Source organism: Embiotoca jacksoni, unplaced genomic scaffold (assembly GCF_022577435.1).
Source record: "Embiotoca jacksoni isolate LCO1_2020_lvr unplaced genomic scaffold, fEmbJac1.0.p SCAF_20, whole genome shotgun sequence".
Taxonomy (NCBI): Eukaryota; Metazoa; Chordata; class Actinopteri; family Embiotocidae; genus Embiotoca; species Embiotoca jacksoni.
The window spans coordinates 8,108,199-8,128,734 of NW_027185341.1; the positions used below are offsets into that span (position 1 = coordinate 8,108,199).

The 20,536-nt window shown below is 43.5% G+C and overlaps 1 protein-coding gene across 2 annotated transcripts; it reads right to left on the minus strand.

Annotated features, from left to right (window-relative positions):
• Nucleotides 1–3,028: 3,028 nt before the first annotated feature.
• vstm4b (V-set and transmembrane domain containing 4b) lies at nt 3,029–20,364 on the minus strand. 2 transcript variants are annotated; one of them, XM_069156123.1, is made up of 9 exons: nt 20,054–20,364; nt 18,292–18,363; nt 17,114–17,521; nt 7,440–7,493; nt 7,075–7,182; nt 6,889–6,922; nt 6,640–6,764; nt 5,805–5,869; nt 3,029–5,282 (listed from the first exon to the last, which is right to left on the minus strand). In XM_069156123.1, the coding sequence occupies exons 1-9, from the start codon at nt 20,103–20,105 to the stop codon at nt 5,157–5,159; spliced, it is 1,044 nt and encodes a 347-aa protein (XP_069012224.1). In that variant the 5' UTR covers nt 20,106–20,364; the 3' UTR covers nt 3,029–5,156. The 2 variants fall into 2 exon arrangements, with proteins under 2 accessions (XP_069012224.1, XP_069012225.1); XM_069156124.1 differs by lacking the exon at nt 18,292–18,363 and having other exon boundaries at nt 20,054–20,357.
• Nucleotides 20,365–20,536: the final 172 nt, after the last annotated feature.

Here is a 20,536-nt window from a genome sequence, read left to right on the forward strand (position 1 = left end):
GGGAAAGGAGAGAGAGAGGCACTATTCACACACATGGTTCCAGTTAGCCGACTCCCGTCGAGGACGACGCGGTCTGGAAGAAACTTTACATTTCACGGTCCGACGGCATTTTTAAGACGCTTCTGCCCGCCGCCGAAAGGTCACTTCCAGTCATTTGGTGTGGGGATGAAACAAACTCGGGTGGAACCACAATGAACATTGGAGAACAACAACGGAAAATGGGAACGCCAACGAACGCGGAGGTCAGCAGTGGTTTAGGTTGGAGTTTAACGTGCAGTCGGGGGAGCAAAACGTGTCCAAGTCCAGGACTACCAGCTCGCTGTCAGAATTTATACATTTGCAGCGATGGCTAGATTTCTTAGTCCTGTAATGTATTTTATATTAGTTTTGAATTGACATGCTGGAGGGTCATCTGATTGACTGTACAATCATACAACTCGACTTTCATGACGTGTCTTTTTCAAAATAGAGACCTTCTTCATCACACTAGTCTTATCATTTGTCAGCTGTTGGCTAGCTAATCATATATATATATATATAGTAAATGGTCTAATCACAGTTCTCAAGTGATTTTAATTAGTTTAACTAGAACTACTGGTAAACAGATTGATCGCCGCTTTAGCTGCTGTTTGACAGCTGGAAACAGGGAAGAATGCCACTATGATTAAGACGAACTTTGGCAAGCGTGCAGCAAAAAGTGAAACTGCATCTGCATGGATAACATTACATGTGATAGTGGAGGTCTTGGTGGAAGGGGAGGATGCGGTGCCTTTGAGTCTGGGTCTCAAATTCGCTGTTTAAAAAAGCTCCGCTTTGCTTTTCCATGCACGAGTCCAGAGGATCATTAACTGGAAAAAGGATCCAAAGTACTTTCACACTCAGATTCATGGAAAGTGAGAAAGCAAGGAGAGCGTAGCGCAGGTATGTGAGATTACAGCCAACATGTCCTCTGGTTCTTATCTTGGAGAACAAAATAAGATCAAAATTGCAGGTAAACTGACGTTAATGTGAAACTGACCAAACACAACTCCTAGTCGGTTTTGTTTCAGGAGATAATGACATTTTTATGACTTTTTGGGAGACATACTGTGACATTTTTTTTTTTTTTTTTTTATCATATTCGTCTTCCTCCCATGATTCTACAAATTGCCCCCAAGTGTGAATGAGAGCGTGAACGGTCTTTGTTTACATTTGTCTATAAGTGTTGGCCCTGTGATGGACTGGCGACCTGCCCAGGTGTACCCTGCCTTCGACCGTGAGCTGGGATGCTTGAATGTAATGTTTTACATTATGGACTACATGCATAAGTTAGTCATCCATGTTATGGATGACTAACTTTTTTTGGGGGGTTATTAACTTTGCAGGAACGTGAAGGTTCCACATAGAGGGTACCAGGGGGGAATCGAACCCGGGACCTTTAGACTGTGAGCCCGAGGGGCTTCTATCCGGGTACTCCCCCCTTCCTCCCCCAACTCTACAAATTGCCCTTAGGGGTACCCTGCCTTTGTCCAAAGTGAGCTGGGATAGCCTCCAGCCCCCCCCGTGACCCTGTTGGAGTATGTCGACTAAAATATGAAAAAAATGTCTTGTTATAGTATGTCTCTCAAAAAGTCAAAAATACCATACAAATTGTATACTGTAGTATGTTGTCCAAAGTGTCTTAAAAATATCATCTTCTACAATGTTCAAATTGTCTTTGTTATTTGTCGCAGAGTGAGGGTGGGGCGTGAGGGTGGAGCGTGTTGTGGGGCGGGGTGGGGTGGAGCGTGAGGTGGGGTGGAGCGTGGGTGAGGTGGAGCGTGAGGTGGGGTGGAGTGGAGTTTGAGGGTGGAGCGCGAGCCGAGGGAGACGTTCGCTTGAGTCCAGGCAGGCCGAGCAGGATCCTTCCAGTCCGACTGCAGGACGACTGGAGCGATGTGGACAGACGAGGATCAGTTCAGACAACAACTCTTAGCTGACAGAAGAATCTGATGAAGGTGGAGTTGAACTGGAGATGATCGACTGCAGCAGGTTGACGGGGGAGATTGGAGAGATTGGAGACTGCTGTGCCAGACGTCCAGTGGAATCAACCAGGGAGGAGTCTAGAAGGTTAACCTCCTCGAGCCGGGCTGACACAAAAACTCACAGAAACAACAGACAACAAATAAGGACAAACAGAAAGACGAGGGAAATGAGATGGGAAAGGAAGAAAGGAAGAGGAGACACAGAAAGGGGAGAAAAAAACAACAACTCTAGGAAAAAGCAGGGATCCTGACGGTCTCGGTAGTTTGTGGTCCAACATGTCATAAAAACGTCATACTGGAGTATGTTTTCAAAAATGTCATAAAAACGTCTTGGTGTAGCATGTGGTCCAAAATGTCCCGAAAAATATATCACAGTGTGGTATGCTGGCCAAAATGTCATGAAAATGAAATAGTATGGTTTAATATGGACCGCGCTCAATAAACTTTGCGTCCTTTATTCTTTCCACTTGGGAAACCTAGAAACCTGAAGGATCACTGATAAATAAATATGTCTGTGTTACAGATGTTAGGCTGCATCATATCCTTTGTATTTTGATCACTATGATATTTACTGTCTGTCTCCTCTGTGGGTGACGTGACCGTTCTCCTCCTGTTCCCGTCTGCTGACTGACCACAGACTGTATATGAAAGTGGAGGTAGCTTTCGGCTCTGAAAAAGGAGGCTAACGCCGAGGCGCCCTGAGCTGCGATACCGCTGGGTGCCACCAGAGGTTCACTCCGAGAAGCCTCCGGCTCCATTGACTCCCGTTCAACTGCTCTCCTAAAGTTCTCAGTCGGTAAAATGTCTCCGGGAGTTATCTTGGTGCTGTTAGCTGAAGTCGCTCCTTGTTATGAGTTTTCTGGCGGTCCATCTGAAAATAGTCCAAACATTAACAAGAAAATGAGCTTTGAAAATCTGTCATTTTGGGGTCTGTTTGATTGACAGGTCTGTGGCGCAGTCAGGTTACACCTACTGGTGGGCGGGACGCAGTGTTGCCGGGGGTCTCCAATCAATACAGAAGAGCGTACCAATATGTCAGTGAGTTTATTTGGTTTAATGTTGACATCGTTAGTCGCTTTTGTATTTATTTTTACATGAACAAAGTCGAATAACAAGAGACAGGACCGTTGACGGCGTTCATAAAAGGAGAATATACGCAACGTATTTTGTACTTGTCTCAGTGTCGAGGGGGTGGGACACAACCCCCCCCCCCCAAAAAAAAAAAAAAAAAAGAAGAAGGGTAAATGCGTTTCTGTTTAACGATATGTGCCTTTGTGTGTAAGCCCTTGGATGTGTTCGGCCTTCGTGGAACAAGTGTGTGCGTCGCTAACGGCCTGTTAAGTTGAGGTTGGAACCGGATCAAAAGGCTCGAGTGGTCTCATGTGCTCGCCCTGCGGGGTTGGTGGTGGTGGGGGGTATCGGGGGTGGGGGGGGGGGGGGGTGTAATTGCTGCTTTAGTACCAACTCTGTGGAGCTGCGGTCATTACGAACCGCAGCCCGACACGCAAACACAAACTCAAACTGAACACAGAAGACGACGGGCCGGGAACACGCTGGAAGTAAATCCCGTTTGATGCAAGGCGTCGGTTCACATCAATAACAACAAACGTCTCCAATTGACTTTTTCCCCTCCTTCATAAATGGGCTTCCTCCGGACGGGCGGGGTTTCCCACAATCCGTTGCGGAAGTGATTTAAACGAGCAAGGAATATCAAAGACACGAGGACTTTACAGGAGCCGGTCACGTCGCGTTAGAATAAAGTGTGTTCATGAATTCGAAGGAACAATTCAATATTTTAGGAAAGTCTTTGTGTGTTTTTTCTGCCTTTTAAAAAAAAAAAAATAATAAATACACCGACCGACGACTCTGCAGCTCAATCAGTAAGTTAACACAATATACGAGGGCCAATCAAAAAGTTTCAAGACTTATGATTTTCTTTATTTCATTATTTGTTATATTTAAAGGATAGTTGTGGTTTGGATCATCTTGCTGTATCTCTACCCGACACGCTGACGCTGCACTCTTCGCTGCCGCTGTAGGATTTGGGGAAATGAAGAGTCGCACAAAACAGCGTATCTCCGGGACAAAATCTGTCTGCTGCTTTTCACAACAACAACAACAACAAAAAAACAACAACCTGATTTTAAACATGGAGCATTTTAAACGATTTGTTTTCAAGTCGGACAAAAAGTAAACCCAGAAATGAAAAGGCCATTTTGCCGTTTGCGTTTGAACTCTCCGTCCGGGGATCCTTTCCATCGGACCGAGTCACCCGGCGCGTCGCACCGCGGCCCGGTTTGTTTACATGCGTCAGGCCGACTTCCTGGAAGCTCTAAATTGCCAAATGCAATGGCGGATTGCCTCGTGCGCGTCGGAGGGTCATTCCAGTTGGATTGTCGGCCGTATTTATTTGAACCGGAGTACCGAGACGAGGAACTGAAGCAGTTGAAAGAGGCGCTTTGTTTGTCAGATATACGTCGCTTCAAAGTGAGCGTGACACAAGAGAGCGGTATCGAAGTGTCCTCTCCGACGCTCAGCAGGAAGGGAGATAAGGACGTTTCTCAAAACGGTCACTAATTTCTTTAAAATCACAAATAGCAGCATTATTCTACACCACACTATTCACATCGGGGTATAACCTGCCGGTCACAGGCCGAGATGACCACACACACACACACACACACACACCACGGGGGGTTTTAACCCTCCGGGCGTCGGGTCGCGAATGCCCTCGCGAAGCATGTGTGATGCTGTCGGGTCGGCTGAAATCAGCCCTCCACACCAAACCTCCAGCTTTCGCTCCGACTGTCGCGGTGGACGAATCGGGTCGAGATCGGCGCGAAAGTCTCACCGTTTTCTCAGTTTAAGCTACGCGGCATTTAAATGTAGGTGCGAAAGAAAAATGAAGAAATATTCCAGTATATCTAAAAAAAAACAAGAACAACAAAAAAAACATGTTCTTTTGCATCTTGATCTTACAAGAGGAAGTCATACCAAAGTTCATATAAAAATCGTATGTACAATTTTGTCATCATTTCAAGACGACACACAGTTTTCCGTTCACAAACCACTTGAATACGAGACAGTACAGAATATAAATAGACAGTACTTTTTACACAAGGCACGGGAACTAGTGGCGCGTTGCGTTTTCTCTCACAGCTGCTGCTCCTCAAACAGGATCTGAGCGTACACCGTGCCGCTACGCGACGCCTTCGTCTCCGGAGTCGGTTTCACCAGATCCAGCTCGGCGTAGGTCAGGTTCTCCTCCACTATCTTCGGCTGGAGATGGTGGAGACGGAGGGCGAAGAGGGAGGGGGAGGGATGGAGGGAGGGTACGACAACAGCAAAATAATAACAATAATGAGGGAGGAGTGGGATTCAGCGGTGAGAAAAGGAAGGTTGAGTAAAACGTTTATGTGAAACTCCATTAATCTAATTCCAGGGCAGATTTAGCGTCTGGGTGAATGGCAGGTTTGGTAAACGTGAGCACACAAGTTCTGGAACCGAGGCGGCCGGAAATCCAACGACCTCTTGCGGCATTTCGTGTCGTTAAAACGCAGCGTTCATCGTTCCAGTGACATCACAGAGTTAAACCTGGTTGACGCGGCACGTTTTAGGACCATTTGTTGTACTTTTTGCTCCCAGACGTCCCTGTTCGACGTCACCATGAACGCTTTACATGGCACGGAGGGCTTTAGGCAAAAAGCTGTCAATGTACCACGTGTACTGTTTGGATGGGTTTCTCAAAAGAGGAATTCATTACAGCAAAGAAAGTGTAAAAGGACGTGGGACGGTACTCACCAACACAACTTTTCTCAGTTGTGGTTTTAAAAGTTTGGGTTTGCGTGTTTTGTCTCTGATGGGAGCTGCAGGGACAAAAAAAAAAAAAAAAAAAGAATTATTATTATTATTATATTTTTACACTGATTCCTGAATAAATGAAATGACATGCACAGTCGCATTAGATTGGCAGATGAGCGGTGGAGCAAATTCAAACCAATAAAAAAACAACACCCTGCCAATGAATGGAGCGTCTCTAGAAGATGCAAAGCAAAGCTGCCCCCCCCCCCAAAAAAAAAGAGGAAAAAAAAAAAGGATTATCTTTTGAATTAATTAACGTATAATGTTTCAAAACATTCATTCAGGAGTGTTACCACTAACATTTTCAAATGTCAGCAGTGAGGACTGGAGGACTGGGAAAGAATTGAAATGGTACTGAACTTGAATTTGTCTCAGAATAACTCAAAAATAATTCTTAGCGTCACTGGGGAAAAAAAAAACGATGCCCACTTGCTAATCGGGACGTGGATTCGGTGACTCAGAACACGTTCTCGCCCTGAAACCTCGACTCGGTCAACTTAAGGCAACGACGCCGTGACTCAAAGCGTTCATACTTGGGACGTGTTCAGCGTGTGTTCATGTTTGGACAGCAGTGCAGAACAAAATGTACTTTGAGTGAACCTCAGTCCGGATTGATGGTCACGTTCAGCTATTTCTACTTTTCTTATCACCGAGAAGGATTAAGAAACTTGTAGATAAGGAATTACAATCGGACTAACTTTATGTGCTCGCTGTGGGAAAAAAAAAATGCGACGGCGGTAACTTTTCCGGCATGTTTCAGTACACGTGAATGCACCTTTTGCTGGTATCTCTGGTGGTATCTCCTCCTGGTAGTCTCGGCTCCTTTTCTTCCTGTACCTCCTCTCCTTCTTAGGAAGAGCAGGCGACACGCTGACCACGCTGGTGACCGTGTCTCCGGAGCTGGAGTCGAGCCAGAGGAGCAGAGGTTCAGTACATTTGAGTGTTCGCTGCTTTTTTTTGTTTTTGTTTTCCTTTCGACAGAATTTTTTTTGAGGGTGAAAGTGTGTTGCCTTTTAAATCTCACCTGTTCTGAGGGCTTTTGACCAAGTGGTAATTATCTGCAGAGAGATAACACACGTTTTATTTCGGTTAAAAAAAAAAAAAAAAAAAAGACGGTTCCGACAGGATAAATAGGACTGAAAAAAAAATGGAGACGCGAGAAGATGAAGGTCAAAGGTCAGTGGCGGCTGATCCCGGCGTTGCTGCTGACCTTTTAGCCTCTGCTTCCTCTGTACGTACTGGCAGGTTACCGTCACGGTGAACATGCACATGCACAGCAGGCCCACTGAGCAGATCAGCACCGCACACAGGTACACATCTGAAACACAAACATGTACACACACGTCAGTCCAAGAGCACATCAGCCTTGTAGCTTCACTGTACACCGAAATCTGAAGAGGGGGGGGGGGGGGGGGGGGGAGTTCATGTTTCGCCGAGCTATTTTAAGTCACTGCAGTGTATCCTTTGGTTTGGTCTATTTTTGCCCACCAAAGATGATATAACGCAAAGTCCACCACAAACACACACACACACACACACACACACACACACACACACAAAAATATCAGGGCTTACCTTCAAACAAGCGCCACAGGCTTTCTTTGGCCTTGGTGGCCGGTAGGACATGCACTACACAGGAAAAGGAATAAAAAAGAGAGAAGAGAAACACGTGAGGTCCGTAGTCATCACTGTGGCTTCCCCGCCGCCTGATTACACGCTGGCTAGAGTTTAAATAAAGCTAATTGTAGGAAGACAGGGAGCCTGAGTTGAGCCTGAGTTGAGCCTCCTCCCTGCCTGATCGTGTCTGATTCACTGTCCGCAGGACTCAACCTTCGACTGGGTGAAAAGGGTAAATATCTCGTTAACTCGGGCATGAGTGCAAACAGTTGGTTCTGAGTTTTGCACCACCGTCAACGTTTACCTCACACTCGGCCGTCCCCCCGACCTCAACCTTTTATGTCCGTCACAAACTGTGGCGGTAGAAAAAAGGGGCAACCTGTGCAAACCGCGGGGCTGAAAAATGTCCGATGCTCTCTGACGTGACTGAACGCGACTTGGATGTTTGAAACCGTCCTGAAGATGCAGACAAGCATTTAAAACGAGTGTAGCCCGGCTGGCTCCTGTTAGTTTAGGATGAATCTGTACTTTGCCAGAGTGTGATTTCCTCCCCTTCTCACCTCACCCTCCGGCCAGCGTTCATATCACATCAATGTCACTGAGATCTTGGACTTCTAATTCATAAAGTCCCTACAACTGACTGTGTAATGGAGCACTGTGTCACAATGCTGCTGCTTTTGCTTCGGATGCCGGTCTTCAAAACCTCGTGCCATGCAAAGAAGTGGATGTGAGTTTTGAGATTTGCCTCACTAATGGCTGAGGAGAGAGGAGTAATGTTAACGTTACATCCTCAACAGAAGTACGCTTCTCCATTTCGGTGGAGCTGCTTGATATCTGGTGTGGTATCTGAACAGTGAAGCCAAGAGTTCGGATTTTGGCCGGCGCCATCCTGCTAGTCCCAAGCGGTTTGGAGCTGGAAGTGACCATATTTGTTCGAGGTGGTTACAGTACTTCTTAGTTGCACTGGATAGCCGTAAACGCACTGCACTAAGGGCCTGTCGATCAAACAGCCACGCCCCCCCCCCCCCCCAAAAAAAAACAAGGCTTTTTGAGCTTATTTTCTAATTTTCAAACAGGATTATTTTTTTTAGATGGACCGCCAGAAAACCGTTAAGAAAGTGATTTTAGCTAACAACCCCGAAATAACTTGTGGAAAATATGTATTGACTTAGAATTTTATGAGACTAGTTGAATGAGAGTCTATTGAGCCCGGAGGCTTTGTGGAGCCGACCTCTAGTGGCACCCGGTGGTATTGCAGCTTGAGACACTTCTGCTTCAGCCTCATTTTTCACGCCTGCAAACTACGTCCACTTTTATATAGTCTGTGTTCATTGCACCCCAGTACACCTAATCTGGACAAGAGTCTAACAACCAATGATAGAAAAAAAGATAAGCCAGCTAACATATTTAAAATAAGAATGAAGCTAAATTTGGCTAATTGGGTTGATGCTGGCAGATTTACGAGATGTAGCTAGAAAGCTATTAAATGTTAGTCCCTTGAGTTGGTTCCAGTCTCTGGCTTTCCTTTTAATGTTCTAGCCATATCATTTTAAATCAAGATCCTACAAGAGAACCTAAATCTGCATTTGATCTGACACAATATTTGATTACTCAGCACTGTATTTTCACTTATGAATAAGAGGTGTGGTTTTGTTGAGCATCATTTTGTAGGAACAGCTAATCAAGACAAAACTAGAACAAGGAGCGTCTCTCTAAATCTGCTAGACATTTTTCTTTTTACCGTTACAGTATCTTTATAGATATTAGACATCCCGGTCAGTAGAAACTGTTGCGCCCCAGAAATGAAATAGACGCCGATTGGCAATCAAAGGCCTGCGAATTCTGCCAAATGAGAATCCCAGCTACGTGCCGTCTGCGTCCAAAATGACAGAAGATGTGTTTCCCATGCCCGGTGTGAATTCTCGCCCCACACGCTCCCTCATTTCTCCACCCTATCTGACCACAGCAGTCTTTACAGCGCTGAGCTGGCGATAGGAAGCTCGTGAAGTGACACCCACCAGAGCATCTTGAAATACCCCAAAACCACCAGCGGCTGACGACGGGCGGGCGGGCTCGCCGCCACGCCCGCTGGAGACGTTCCCACCGGCCGACTGGCTGACTGACAAGCAAGCAAAGACGCCAGCGCGCACGCCTCGGATAATCCAGAAACGACAATATTTGTAGGTGAGTGGAAGTATGAAAAATGATTTTCTTTTGGCTGGTTTATAGCAAAAAATATAATAGACGTCGTGAGGAATAAATTGAACACAGCCCCCCCCCCCCCTCCCCCCCCCCTCCCGGTGAGAACTTTCACTGGTGATAAATGGGATTATATTTATAGCCAGAGTCATAAAGCAGAGTGGAGCTGTCTAAGTAAGAATTAGAAGCTGTCAAACAACACATAAAACCGTCGAGACAAAGTCTCAACAGTAAAGTCTGCAGATCTGATAAAACGAAGAATAAATCCAAGAAAAGAGCTTCGGCCAAATGCAACATCGACCTTTGTTACGAGGTGACATTTAGCAGAACTCTATTTCAAAGTAAAAGACCTTCCAACCTTACGTTATATGTTATATGGATCACAGCAAAACTCACACAAGAACAGATCAAGTGTATGAGTGGAGAAAATAATGGTGGCATTGGACCCAAACCCTGCTCACCTGATTTCACTCTTAGTCTATATTCATGTTTTAAGAGTTTGAAGATTTTTTTCAGATCCCCGACTGTTGGTGAAAAGCTTTTACAGAAACGTTGGCTGTCGGGAAGTTACTTTTGGATTCAGTCCCCATCTGTGAAATCACTAACCCGACACTGACCATATGTGACCTACATTCGGCTGTTTGGGAACACTGCCCTTCATCATCTTAAAGAGAAGATTGGATTATAAGTATTCACTCTATATACAAGTGGGTTCACAGGTAAAATGATTTAGTATGTGATTATTCTTACTTCTAAATTGCTCATTAAAACAAAAATAATTAGATGAACTGGCCAAGTCCACTTAAACGTTTGGACTTTCCAGACTTTCCAAAACTTACATTCTTCAGTCTGTACAAGGTTTGCTTACTTAGGTGTGCACCTGTAGCACCGGCGGCTGCTAGATATTCAAGAGATGCGTGAAAGCAGCTGCGCGTCGTCTATGACAGGACAGTCGAGTGAAGTGCATCAGCACGGTTGTTGTGGAGTTGCAGTGTAATCGTTCTTGGTGAAATGAAATGTTGTTTCATTCAAAGTGCAAAGCATCTTTCCTCCACCTAGTAGTTAGCTCAGCGTACACTGCAACCAACCGAACGTTTACGAATTTTACGTCAAAAAATGTACAAAATGAATCATGTTGTTTTTTTTTTTATCGTACTTTGAATTAATAACATTCTGGGAACAATTAAAAAAAAAAAAAAAAAAAAAAAAAACCTTCTGAATTTTTTTTTAAAGAATGTTCTGACAATGTTGTATAAACATTTCGAGAACGTTAACACAAGAGCTTTTCAGAAAGTTTTTAGAAAACATTATTGTACCTTTTGAAACAATAGTCTGGAAACAACAATAACTAAGAAAAACTTCCCACTAAAAACACGAATAAAACAATGCTTAACATTCTCTGACTGTTTTAAGAGCCAAAAAAAATAACACCACCAACAGACAAACGCACCTGTGGTAAAACAGCAGCACATACGTTGATGAAAAACACTATCGTTGAAGGCAACACGGTTTCTTCGCGACACATTTAATTCTCTCTGGTTGTTTCAAATGGCAGATGATTTAATATGAAGACCATCTCTTCCTTCATGGTAAATTATTCCCAGTGTAAATCTTGATAACGTCCATGACAGTTATGTGGTGGTTTTGCCCCGAGTTGTGTGTGTGGTTCTGTCACTGCTGCAGCTGTACATGCTGGAATCATCAGAAACTGGTGTGTCACATAAAACCGCCTTTTATCCCTCGATCGAGTAAATGTCCTTAGTGCAACTTTTGAATGGCCGAAGAAGTCGACGGCGGACAACAGTGGACACATTCATCAGACTCCTTTTTGTCCTTCAGAGGCACAGAGTTTGCATTCAGTTGATGACTGTATTTTAGACTTGCGGCTCTTTTTCGGTGCCCCAACAAACCCAACATTGTAAATACCAACACACAGACGCAATAATGATCCTCTGTGACTGAATCAGACTCTGCTTTAATTTGCTGTATTCTAAATGACCGGGCATTAATGTAGGCACATTGTGCGTCTCAACAAAGCTTTGACTAATCTACCCTTCGACTTCCTGTTTTCTCTTCGCATCTTTTCTTCGAAGAATCAGCATCTTTCGATACACTTGTTGACTGTGTTTCCTTTTATGGACATAAACACAGACCTATTTTGTTGTCCCCTTTTTTTTTTTTTTCTTACAGAAAAAGCTCCAAAGAGATGTTTGTGGTTCAGATTTTCATTTTTCCTCATGGAGTACTTGCTATACTTAAACCCGTGCCACATCCGTGTGCCGTGTACCTCTTAGAACTCCCTCGTTAGCTCCCAATCGCCCACATGTGTTATAGAAATACCTAAGAGTACAGTTTGTTTATGCCAAGAGGAGGACGTTGCCCTTAGTTTTTCTACCAAACCCTCTGACCTCTTTGGATGTGTTTATTACAGCAGTAGTAAGTAGAGTAATGGGGGTTTTACGTGTCAGTGAGACTGATGGTGGAAACACCTGGTCACCTGATGTTAGTCCAACACAAAAATTCCATCAGTTTGACGTCACAGAAACACCCGCGAGCGTACAGGTTATGTGCACATGAAGTCTCCGTCATCTGCCGTGTCTCGTCTGAAGTGGTGACCAGAAGCAATGATCCCCGCAAATCTGTAGCTGATGTTTATCATAGCTGTCAACGCACAGTGATGATGCTGGAAAGAAATTCCACTCCCTGCTGGTCCACTGGGCAGAAGTGGAGCCGTTTTCCTGTGTTTTTAGATCTTTGCACCGCCCGTTGCAATTTCCCAACGTAGATATTGGGCTGCATATTTGTTCTGTCATGGCATTGATCACGTAGAGGTCGGGTTTGGTTAAACATCATTGTTCAGTTTCGTTTTAAATAAGAAAAATTGGTTTGAATTTTTTTTTTGACTGCAATTTTATTTGCCTTCTGGAGTTATTCACAACTTTTCTGAACGCTCAGAGTTCACTAGTTGGGATGCGTTTGCTGAAGTTTACAGAGATGGCAGAGACTAAGGAAGTTCATTTTTTGTTGGATGGTCACTTAACACAATGTCATTTTAGGCGTATTGAGATTAACTTTGTAATTAAAAAGTACATTTGAGGAAAATGTTGATCTTTCTAATGGTGTAATGTTTCCCTCTTTGTGCCACTGTGATGCTTTTCCATCTTTTGCAAGACTACCAGAGCAGATGTATTCTAAAATGATTTTCTGGTCTGAAATCAGTCCTGATCCTGCCTGGACGTTGGATTTTTAGATATTTAAATGTACGTAGAAGTAGAAACATTTGCGTGCATGTGTACGGAGTTTAGTTTAAAGTTGTCGTCTCCCAACAGTCTGTTAAACCAGGAGCTATTCAACACGGTAGGAATGTGCTTCTTGTCACCTCGGTGTCGTTCTAATTGCAGTATTCGTCCAAAAATATCACAATAGGCTTATTTTTTTTTATTATTATCACTGAAACCATAATGGGCTGGCGCTTCCTTGGATGAAAATAGCTCCCCACATCCTCAACCACAAAAGGTTTAAGAGCCAGACACGAGCCAGCTGCCCACTGGGCTGTCACTGCAGACAAACGTTTCGAGCTTTACCTTCCTCAGCACAACTATCTCTTGTTCCTGCCGAGTCTCTCCGGACGCTGTCTGTTCTACTTTAGGGAGGGAAACTCCACGTCGAGGCCAACGTCAACAGCGCTCGGTAGGGACTGCGTGTCTGCTCGGGCCCAGACTTGGCTGCGGACTCCCCGAAAGTCACAGGCTGCAGGAACGCTTCCATGGAAAATGTGGTGAGCAGAATGCCGGGGGGAAGACAGTACTAAGGTAGTCAATTTCAAGAAGAAGTGTCTCTGGATTGTTGCGAGGATGAAACATTGTGATGCACTGATTCTTTCAATAAACCACTCTCGAAGCAGCAATTTCACACAAATGACTTCAAGTGCTTTCTGCAGCAGCTGACATCAGCATCTCTATTAACCAAAACCCGTGCACAGTGAACACCAACGCAGACTTCCCAGTATTGTCCTCTCCTGTTGACTGATGAGTGTAGCGTAGCGACCTCCCTCGAACAATGAAGACCAGATCAAAGCCGAGCGACCACAACCAGGCGCAGCGGGCCCATCAAAAGCATTGGACTTCTCCACATGGTGAAGCAACACGTACGAGGTTCAAGCATAGACTGTATATAAAAATAGACGTAGCTTCCGGAATTTATTTTTTTCTCCAGCCTTTCTACAATCGAAATGTAAAAGCTAAATGAGTTTACCTGCTCTGATATTAGAGGGGAGATGTTAGCTGGCCCAGCGAGCTAGCCTCTACCTGCAGTAGTACCTAAGTGTTGCCTCCCAAGGCAATCATTGTCTGACTTGGGGGTTTACAAGTTATGTAAAAAAAAAAAAAAAAAGTCCTATTCACAATTAGCATATTCATTTTACAGTATTTTCCCACTGTGTGGAAACTAACACTAAATGCTATCTGAGGCTAACGTTAGCAGTCACGCTTATTTTTGTATTTGTATTTAAACTCCAACAATCTTGAACAATGATTCCCCAGATAGCTGTAAGTCCTCATACTAAAAGCCGTATTCTTTTTTTTTTTTTCAGCAATAAAAGCATGCTTTTTTGAATTGAATTCTAAAATAATTCTAAAATCCCATATTTGTATTTATCTTCCTAACTACACTGCTACCAACAGTCCTTTCAGCAGCCAAATCAATGGTCACCAACTGCATGTACAACTTTTCCCTACATCTGTCTACAATGATGGACTTGTTATTTCACCATTGGTACCAAACGCTGGCGAAAGAACCGACAAATTCAACAGTCTCTTGAGGTCTCTTGGTGACAGAACATTTGAATTGCGCTCAAAATGTGCCACAAATGAAAAGCAGGGAGGAAAAACACTTTCTAAAGATGGTTTTGTGAAAGTGGAGGGATTTCTGTGCAGTATCTGCTACCAGTGGATGTGTCATCCATTCCGTTGTGTGATCGTCTCGTGTGCCAGCGGTGGCATTGAAACCTCACACTCGCTGCTTTTTCTCTAAGATCATTCATTCAGTCAGAGCTGCAATTTATTGAGATGGAGGTTCCTTTTATCTCCAAGCTTATTCCTAACCAGTGACACCTCCCCTCCCAAAAGCAGGACAGTGCTTTTGCTCACCGAAGCCACTTCAGCAGCCTCTTCAGCCAGATAAATTACATCATCCGGTTGTGGTCACAGAAACCGCTGCTACTGGAGACACATAATTGCTCCCATAGTGCAAATAATTATCACAATTTGAGTTTGCTTTGGATCTATAAGTCTAAGAACCCATGAAAATCGTCCCATTTGCCTTGAACTCATATTTGAGGGCACCTGACCAAATAAAACAAAAATCTAGCGGCAGAAAGAGTTGTTGTGTCCCTTCCATTTTCTTATAGATACAGTCCTTTATTTTCAGGTCCACATTAAAGAAAAAAAGAGAGTTACCAGGGCATCCATGATCTTTTTCATCCACTGAAAACCTCTAAAACTTGTGTGCATCTGGGAGCTGCTCTGTAGTTGTCACAGCTTCTCTGCTGCTGACAAGAGAATATCTCTGCAGACAAACCTGCATCTGCTTAAACATCTCCGCGGTTATGCTACTGTCAAAACAGCGTTTGTCATCGCTTCTGTTGTGGTTGGAGAAATAGCTGTCGAGTGTCCGCCCCGCACCATTAAAAGCAGTGATGTCATCCTGTGTGAAACTGTGCAGCAGAAACAGTTTGCAACTGGAGGAACCATGGGGCCCCCAACCTTTTGTAGCTCTGGAACCCAAGTTTCTCCACAGCTCCAGCAAATCAAATTAACACTATTTATTTGCTACTTGATGCACACATAACTTTTAGTTCACTATTTTAGACTACAATCCCAAGTGTACTAGTGAGGCACGGCACTGTATGTTGCCACTAATGTTCATTTAAACCACATGTGGATGGGTAAAGTTGAGAATCCGCATATTGTCTTCATTTATCACATCCAGCACGGACCACAACTTCCATTTTGTTAAGTGGTTGCAAAGGTATTGTTCGTGCAACTGCGCTGAATACCAGATCGCGTCAACTTGCAGATGCACCTAGATTTATGAATTTTAAAAGGACATACAATATAAATCAAGCAATTTTGAATATCATTTTATGTTTGGTAATTAAAAATGAAGTTAATTTTGACTTTGTTAGTAAATGTTAGTTGAGAACAACACATCAGTGTCTAATAATATGGATCTAAATTTTGTATACTAACTGGTCTCATTCCTGATTATCTCTAAAACAGCTGATAAATGGTACGTAAACGACCAACTGAAATTACTTTATTGGCCATGTAGTTACAATTATTAATGACTGTTTTTGTATTTTTTTTTTTTTAAGGTAATGTTGTTACTGATTATTTATGTTTGATCTGCCAGTTTTGAATTCGTTTTTTATTTTTTTTATTTAATATAGCTGGATAAACTCCTTTTGTCCATATTATGATGCGTGGTGATCTGGGCAGGAGCTGTTGGTTTGACCCAGTTCAGTGGCTGCCTCCCACTCTCCCAGCGGCCAGACCTACCAAGTAAATGGTTTGAGAAAACGCTGAGGAAGCAGTTATTTCTTTGAAAATGTGTTACCATTGGAATCTGTTGTAACCAAGTGGCAACCAACAGTGACGTCACCCATTGGTTTGGAAACTGCTGTTCTGAAGCCTCAAATTTGGTAGTTGGTCGTTGCCATCTTACTATTTTAGAGCCAGAAGTGACCATATTTGGACGAGCTTGGCAGGAGTAAATGTTGGATCTGATTGAGAACCCAAAGATACTACTCTTCGCCCACTTATGACAGAAACCTGACTGTACCACAGGCCTGTCAATCACACAAACACACCTCCAAAAATATCTCTTTTTGAGGCCTAATGTCTTATTGATGATGGGATTATTTTCAGAAAGACTGTCAGAAAACTAATAAGAAGGGTCGACTCTTGCAAATGACACCTAAATGACTTTGGGAAAAAAATAATTGACTTCATGATTTCATGAGAAGTTTAATGGGAGTCTATGGAGCCAGAGGCTTTTTGGATCCACCACCTAGTGGCCCTCAGTGGTATTGCATTTAAAGGCACTTCTGCACTGACCTTACTTTTCAGAGCCAGAAGCTACATGTATACAGTCTATGGTTGTAACCTACATGAGTCCAAGGTGACCTTTCCCTTTAGTCTCTGTGGAGGAGAGTTTGGTTGGAACATCCCTTTAATCAAATCTATAAGTGCTAGTATTACAATTACATAGATGTGAAACTGTCTCACATTTTTTTACAGTCTTGGAATTGACTTTACTTCGGTGTTTCAACCTTAAACCTCCTTCATGCAAATCATCACTGAACAAAGTGAAGACAAAGTGCAAGATTGGTAAAGAGGACAGGAAAAAAACAGGATAATAAAAATAGCCCTCACCTCTGAGCTCAGTAGCGGCAGTGCAGTTGGACGAGGCTTTCCACCGGTCCTGGTGCTTTTTAAACTCCTGCACCCGGCACATGTAGAGCCCTCGGTCGTCCTCGGACACGTTCAAGATGAGCAGTTCGAAGGTCTTCCCCTGCTTCACCACCGTCAGCTTCAGCTTGGGCCACAGGAAACTCTTTGTGTAGTTGCCGTAGAAACGGGCCTTTCTCATGTTGACGCGGGCGATGAGGAGTTCGTCTTCCGGTCGATCCGTGCCCGCTGGCAGAAAGGTCCATTTAACCACGGGTAAAGCGGTGTTGCGTCGCCGTTGGGAAACGACACAAGTCAGTGTGATATTTTGACCCTCCTGGGCCACCGTGAACGGGGAGGGAGTGATGGTGACGTTGATGGACAAACACAAATCTGGAGAAACAAATGACAGGTTACAGGTTGTTTTAGAATATTATCAACATTTATGAATTTGTTTAGGTGACAAATGAATTTCATTATAAATCAAATATCTCAAATCTAACCATATCCAATCCGTTAGAAACTGAAGATGTTAGAGACATGAAAGCAGGTTATTTAATACCAAAACGTGAATTTAAAGCCATTCTCCTTTCTTGTACTGAGTGGATGTTGGTTTCAGGGATCTCTTTGAGCACACACTCACAGCTGTTATCCTGTCCCTCCATTGTTTTGACAATGCTACAGATAGTTGACAACACTGTTAAAACAAACGAGAGGATCTGACTTGATGTGATGAGAACCTGAGGACACAACGCCGGCCCACCTATAGCAGAAACCTGGCATGTCAATCAAACTAAACATGCTCCCACACAAACTGCTTTTTGAGGCCTAATATCTAATTAATTACGGGATCATTTTCAGATTGACCGCCAGAAAACTAACAAGAAGTAGTGACTTCAGTAAAAGACACAATAATCACTTTTGGAAAATAATTATTGACTTTGTATTTCATGAGAAAAGTTGATGCTTCCTGAATGGGAGACTATGGAGCCAGATGTTTTTTGGGGGCGAGCCCTCAGTGGTACTGCATTTCATGGCACTCCTGTATTGTCTTCACTTAGCAGACCAGGAAGTTTAATATATATTTATATACAAACTAAGAGTCTAAAACAGTCAAAACTGCAGCAGCTGGTTAACATCAAGTTTTAAGGGTATGTGCTCACATGTGGGCTGGGCAGGAAGCAGGACCTCGATACCACGTCTCCAACCCCCCACATCAGAGATAGCGGTTCGGTCTGTGCAGGAAGGCTGATTAAAACTGGTATCGTGAGGTAATACATCAAGAAGTCTGCCCAGATTTAAATGTTAACCCTGCTGAAACAAATGGCACACTAGCATCAAATTTAGGGGGAAGTTCCTGCACTAGACCTTCCATCCAGAAGTGGGAGAACTAAGACATAACTAAACCATTAACTGTTTGGATCAGAGGGCGCGCTGAACAGTCTCATAGCAAACTGAACAACCAAACAGCTTGGGATAAACTATAGTTAGACGTCAGTAAATTGAATTGAAGTTTGACAGCGTAAACAGCTCGGTTGTGAATATTGAAAATAACGTCCACTCAAGATCTACTTACTCCTCACTTTGGAGGTAAAAGCTGCGAGTTGGAACTGAAGATGTTCAAAACTTTACATTATTATCATTATTCTCAGTTTTGTCATTTACTTAAAAAAAAAAAAAAAATAAATGCTCAACGCATTTGTTCGACCCTAAAAGTTCTTTGAATAATGTAAAATAACAAAGGATTTGTTGTTCTGTCACAGGATTCAGTCTGGGAATCATATTTGTGCAATTAAGATCAGTTTTAAAGTTTCTGTACGGCTTCAAATCTGTGCCAGATTTTTGTGGAAAAATATTAAAGTCATTTATGATGAATTACAGAACAATTAAAATGAATGTAAGAGTACATTTTCAGACAAATTCTCCCCGAGAGGAAAGCAGTGCTCCAATGATTTGCAGTGAAAAAAATGTACTGAAGCCATTTTCATTTCACTTCAAATTGGATTCTAAATTTCACAATGGCCTAAAATATATGCAGCCTGTTTTTTTGGTTTTCACCATCACAATAATCAGTTAATGCATGTCTGCTCGACTCCTTCTTCTCTCTTGATAACCAAAGCACTGTGAAAAAAAAAGAAGCAATTAGCCTAACGAATGAACACTATCGGTCGAATCTGAAATCCACACGGTCCATGACGCGCTGTGCGTTTGTTGTTGCTCAACAGTCGTCTTCCCTCTCACGCCGACCACCGTGTTGTTTTTGGCAGTCGAGGCGACATACGTAGGACGTATATTGAGGAACAACCCTTAATGCTGCGTGACAACATGCAACACATCTGCTTTTCCAACCTTAAGCAATTTCACAATCCACACTTTCCACGACACGCACGCCTTCCGTTGTCACACGAGTCAGAAGCTTCGAGCGCAGCACGTAATTAAAACCGCCGCCTGTTCGAGTTTAGTCTTTTATTTTGGGCTTGAGTGACAGAACAAAACAACGCAAATACAGCGTAGAGACTAAAAAGATTGCTGTTGTCGCAGAAGTTCACTTCAATTACTGTAAATTAATGTGGAGGCAAAACTGCACACCGTTTTACTTTCAAACACTCAGAAAAAAACAACAATTTTCACTTTGGAGTTCCCTCTCATCTGTGCAAACATGTCACTTCGATAAACTTGGTATTTTCTTGATAACACACCCTGCAATCTCATGAAACTCTTCATTTCATCAGAAACTGGACAAATAAAGTGATAAGTTTCAGTTCTCAGACTTTCTAAAATGTTTTTTCTCCATCTCTTCACCCATCACCTCCAACATCCTCCCTGATTCTCAGATTTCTGCAAAGTTTCTCAGAAAAATTGTGGAAAACATTTTCCCTCCACCACGTCCACTTTGCTATGAAGCACAAAATAAACTTTTCCTACCTCCAAACAGAGCTCGGGTCAGGAGAGCGAAGACCACAGAAGAGATCTTCATTTTCCACGGCTGCAGCCTCCATAAACTCCCAGTTAAATGCCTCTTCAGAAAAGAAGCCCCAGGTTTCTTCTTCCTCCTCCTCCTCTTCTTCTCCTTCTACTTCTTTTTTTTCCTCCCAGCTGAGGAGGGTAATATGAAACATTGGACGCTCTGTTTCTACTCAGAACCTCCCTCCGTCCCTCCCCCTCATCACACAGTGAAAGCACATTTGGCAGGCTCACGTGCACGCGCGCGCACACACACACACACACACACGCACGCACACACACACACACAGGTGAACATGTGTGAACGTGTGTGAAGACACACACACACACACACACACACACACACACATACAAACACACCACCTCTGGTTCTAGTGAGGGAGTGGGAAATGTAATTTCCTGTGCAGGATGGAGGGCGGGGAGGGGTGTGTTGTTGAGATTGAC